The sequence below is a fragment of the Fragaria vesca genome, linkage group LG1, assembly GCF_000184155.1.
Source record: "Fragaria vesca subsp. vesca linkage group LG1, FraVesHawaii_1.0, whole genome shotgun sequence".
In the NCBI taxonomy this organism is placed as follows: Eukaryota; Viridiplantae; Streptophyta; class Magnoliopsida; order Rosales; family Rosaceae; genus Fragaria; species Fragaria vesca.
This window is the reverse complement of record NC_020491.1, coordinates 17,867,224-17,872,042: the sequence shown is the minus strand read 5'-3', so window position 1 is coordinate 17,872,042 and position 4,819 is coordinate 17,867,224. Positions and strand designations below refer to the sequence as shown.

Genomic DNA, 4,819 nt, shown 5'->3' with positions numbered 1-4,819 from the left:
TAGAAATTCTTCATACTCTCTTCCATTTGTTTCAATGCATCTATATACCTATGAATCAAACAAGCAAAAGTGAATTCAACAATGGATGCCATGGTAATATTTTCACACATCACACTTAATGCATGAGAAAATAATCCACCAATTTAACACATGCATATATGCATACATGCTACTAGAATAAGAAGAACATGTGTTGCAATTATTCATCTAATTAAAGGGAAAAAGACTCGTGTTAAAACAAAGACTCAATTTACTATATGAAAATAAGTAAATTGCTTCCATAACTTTAACATTTTATTTATTTAGACAAAACATCTATAAGAACACAAAAACAAACTAAATAACTCAAACTAATTAAAGACAAATAACTAACACATATAAATTAGGGATAATAATATGATATAAAATGTGCTCATCAGTCAATGACGTCTACAAAGATATTACTGATGGTTAACTGCAGAATTTTCTTTATCAACAACAAGGAATTTTCTCTGGTAATTTTTCAGCCTGCTGACATAACAACACTGTAACAGGTTTTGCATCCATATAATCATGAGCTACTTCATCTTTTCTTAAAAATCTCGTAACTGTAAAGTTTTTACTATCATAACCAGAGTTAGAGATTTGGATTGTGTAAGCGCTGTCCGCCTGTCCATGATTCCTTAGGCCCCAAGATTATTGGATTGAGCACAGCCGACTGGCCAACGCAGACAAAAGCATATTCGCTGTAGTATTCATGACTTGAGCCAGGGCTGAAGATGTATAGCTCTTCAAACCCATCTCTTCCAACCACAACTGAGTTTCGTCTACCCTGTTCCATTCCATTACAAACAAACAGTATGAATTGTAAGACAGACATGTTTGCAATAAGGAAACTGAAAAATAAATGCGACTGTCTGCACAAGACAATTGCCCAAGTTTGTAAAGGTACCCACCCTGTCAATGATTGTGAAGTCTCGAGGAGCACTGGTGTATATTCGACACATTTGCTCCCTTAAGTTCTTGTAATTGTCATCTTCTTCCCCTTCCTCCATTTCTTCTTCTTGTTCAGTTTTTGTTTGGTGGCCATTCTTAGGACCCCAATCATTGGAAGCCATCTGTTTCCATAGTTGGCTGAATTGAGATGGACTTTTCTGGCCATAATCTGGAGGAATTATAGCTGAACTTGTCAAAATGGGTAACCTGCCAAAGAAATCTGATCTTTCCAAACCAACTGCGAAAGTAGCATCTGGTGAGCTCACTGTTAGATGGCTCAATATATAACCACTTAGTTGGAGTGAAGAAGAATCAGAGTTATTAGAGACCATAAGCTGTGAGATTAGGACGTTGTCTTGGAGCGTCACAATGTACTTGACTTGAACCATGTCATGGGAATCAGTGCTCATCAGTTCTACCTGCATTGACATGCTTACACATATATGAATTAAGTAGGCGTTTTCTCAAAGAAATCAAACAAGTCATGAATGAATATGATGGAACTACCCGAATAGAGTCCTGAGGACTTCCTGTGATGTCATGAAGAGCCCAATTACTTGGAGACCATGAAACTTGTTCTTCACCGAGACATTCCAAAGCCACAGACACCCCTCCTTGGATGGTGTTGGCTTCTTGGGAGACTGAAGACTGGAGCAACTCAACAGTGCCACCATGCCACATGGTGGCTTTGTAAGACGCGATTAGGCCACTAGGAAGCATCAAGATGGCTTTGCTGCCATTGTCAAGGCTCATCTTGGCAACGCAATCGCCACCAATGCCTTGGAATATGACTCCATGGCCACCGAACTCTTGCTCCAGGTAGTCCACGTTGATGGGTTGCTGAAATGGGATTGAAGCCACAGCTGCAACTCTAAGTGGGAGTACCCTCTTGTTGTAACCAGTACAAGAGCAAGACCTGAATTTGGAGAACAAGAATGGACTGGAAGCCATGGTGGCCATTGCCATCGTTTCTCTTGTCTTATCCTACATGGAATACCAATCAATGAAATGAGATGATATGATGATACACACTGGATCGCTTGGAGATATTTATTTTCTTGCTACAAGACATTTCCTTCTGAAATTTCAATGAACAAGGCCCATAGCCGAAGGCCCAACGTGGGAAATCAAATAGTAGTGCATTTTTCATTCAGCTGCACCTGCAGCCATTACAAAGCTAGGTGTAGAAAAGAAAGAACTCTCATGCTGTTAAGGCTTCAACAACTATTGTTTCTTTCTTTCCACAACTCCACAAGTATAGTACCTCAAAACAGCACAAAAGCTAAGCCAATCTATAATCTCAACACCATCAGTTTGTGCATCAAAATTCATAACAGACTTGACTCGCTCTTCTTATTACACTGTAAAAATAGTTTCGCATAGGAGTAGTTACGACATAAACGGAGGTTCTTTCCTGCTCTGCTTCACACAAAACAACACATAATTGAGATTCTAGCACCACATGCTTATAAGCAAACCTTTCCAAAGAGGGAAGAATGTTGTTACATACACCCCAAGCATCAACCCTTGCAGAAGTCGGAACTCCCTTCCAACTCTTTTTCTAAAAATCACCATTGGCAGCAAGAGTGTTCGGCCATCTAGAAGGTGAGAGTGAGAAAGAGTCTCGATAGGAAGACTAAATAGAATCTGCCCAGAAAGTCTCTCTATCCAATTTCCATACACACCTATCCTCCACTATCCTAGTACTCAGAGGAATGCTCAAGATGGCATCTGCTTCCTCCACAGAAAATGTACTTTTAAACAAGACAATCTTCCTAGTAAGAAAATAGAATAGACTAATGATCCACAATTAACCGTTTTATAGCCATAATTAGAGAAGCTACAAATAGTACACCTATCCTTTCAGGACTAAGCCTAAATTCTAAAAAGAAAGGAAGTAGATACTCCGATAGAATAAAAATACTTGATATGAAGCAACCATTTATTTTGTGATCTCTTCTCACTCAAGCTAAACCTTCGATCTCAGAATCTTCCTCCTTCCTTTGATCTTCAGAGTTCAAACAATGAGTCATTGAACTACGTGAAGGAAATATGAGAGTCCTCAAATTTCAAATTCATCCCTATAGATATAAACCTAGTTTCAACACAATGAATCTTTCAGCACACCAATTTTAGGGGAAATCAAACCACAAAAAGCTCTCGCCCTCATAAACAACCCACGCACAACTAAGCTAACAAATAATGATTGAAATTTGAAAACTAGTTTGAAACTAGGCGCACACCAAAAGAACAGATGCAAATGTAAGGCTAACAGCTGCCACACTTTATTTGTAATAAAACATCTAATCTTCTCCTACTAAATTGGAGATTAGTAAAGCTAAGCTTTCGAGACATGGCTTAATAACTTTGTTACAGATTCGCACCTAAGGGATGTGAAAAGATAGGGTGCGGGAAAACAGGTGTGTAAAATATAGGAAAGAAAAGATGAAAGCAAGCAATGGAACGAGTTGAGATGAAGAAAATGAAAAGAGATATAGAGATTACATCCATCCACATCAATGGACAAAACAGGTATTCATGTATTTCATGTGGTGGGATAACCTGTTTCAAGCACCAAAACTCATAGGAGATTTTATGATATAACAATAGGAGCGCATTGGTTTTCTTATACAGAGTAGGAACATCCTAACAATTTTATTTCCAGCTTTTAGTTTTATAAGATGTCCAAAGCTAATGTATTATTTTAATCATCTCCTTCTGAAGGTAAAACGTTTACTTCCCTTAAAACTTTTGCTGCATCCTCTGGGAAGACTGGATTTATGTAACAGCCAGTTCCAATTTCAAAACCAGCTGCAACACTTAACTGGGGTATTATTTGCAAGAACCAATGCGAGTGAGGTAACTCTGAAGCACTGTCCCGAAGAGGAGAAGTCTGAATCATGAAATTAAACGGTGGATTATTCAACTGCAAAGCCATCTTCCCAAGCATGAGTTTCAGGATCCCCCCAAGGTCAACTGCCTGCAGAGTTGCACAGTAACTAATAAGAAAGCAGCCTTAAGTAAATAAATTGTGAAATCAGCTGAAAACTTTTGTTTGTAAGTTTTATAACTAATATGATTTCAAAAGCATGTCAAAGTCTAAGCCAAGTCTGTTCATTGTCTATGATTTTCACTGTTCCAGTTTTCATTTCTGGAGAAGACAAAGTCCTTTCATTGTTTAGGAAAAGGGCCAAGTCCCCTTTAAAACATTGTCTCTCTGTTTTCCTTTCCCAACACAAAGTCCTTATGCATACCAATTCAAGCTTCATAAAAACCCTATTACTGTATACCACAATACAGAAAGCATCATGTACCAACCTAAGAAGTCATTCAATGGACCATTTGAAATTGCATGATGCGGAACTTAAAATTGTGTCTTCTTTCCCAGCTTTCGATATTATAAATTACATAAGCTTGGATGGCAGGTCATAAATAGAAATGAAAAAGTAGTTACCTTATGGGCATTGAGTTCATGGAAATGAGGAGAGTGAGCGAGAGGAATGATCCACATCTCAAAAGGAAAAGTAGCAGCATAAGGCACAATTGCAACAAAATGTGGTGATTGATGAATCAAAAGGTCGTTTGAGTTGAATTCACAGAGACTACATTTCCCAGTGCGATTGAAATAGTCTTTCATAGAGTGGAGGCGAGCAGCAACAGCAGGAGGAACAAAAGGGAGAGCCATGATCTGACTGTGAGAGTGAGTCAAGGATGCCCCAGCTGAAGCACCGTGGTTCTTGAACACCTTTAAGACCGAGTTCATTAAATCTCTAACAAGTTACGACAAGTAAAGGTGATTGGGAGAGAGAGAGAGAGAGAGAGAGAGAGAGAGAGAGAGAGAGGA

The 4,819-nt window shown here is 38.7% G+C and overlaps 2 protein-coding genes across 2 annotated transcripts in view; both read right to left on the bottom strand.

Moving 5' to 3' along the window:
* Window positions 1-385: 385 nt before the first annotated feature.
* Window positions 386-1,970, bottom strand: LOC101291375. The gene is made up of 3 exons (XM_004288372.1): window positions 1,483-1,970; window positions 936-1,394; window positions 386-811 (listed from the first exon to the last, which is right to left on the bottom strand). Exons 1-3 carry the CDS (start codon window positions 1,939-1,941, stop codon window positions 617-619), a joined length of 1,113 nt encoding a protein of 370 aa, XP_004288420.1. The 5' UTR covers window positions 1,942-1,970; the 3' UTR covers window positions 386-616.
* A 1,456-nt stretch (window positions 1,971-3,426) lies between these two features.
* The window catches only part of LOC101291091 (probable galactose-1-phosphate uridyltransferase-like), a 2,277-nt gene continuing 884 nt past the window's right edge, over window positions 3,427-4,819 (bottom strand). The window contains exons 2-3 of the mRNA XM_004288371.1: window positions 4,430-4,720; window positions 3,427-3,955 (exon numbers count right to left, since the gene is read on the bottom strand). Coding sequence (XP_004288419.1) covers window positions 3,680-3,955; window positions 4,430-4,720 — 567 coding nt within the window. The 3' untranslated portion in view covers window positions 3,427-3,679. The remainder of the gene's footprint in view (window positions 3,956-4,429; window positions 4,721-4,819) is intronic.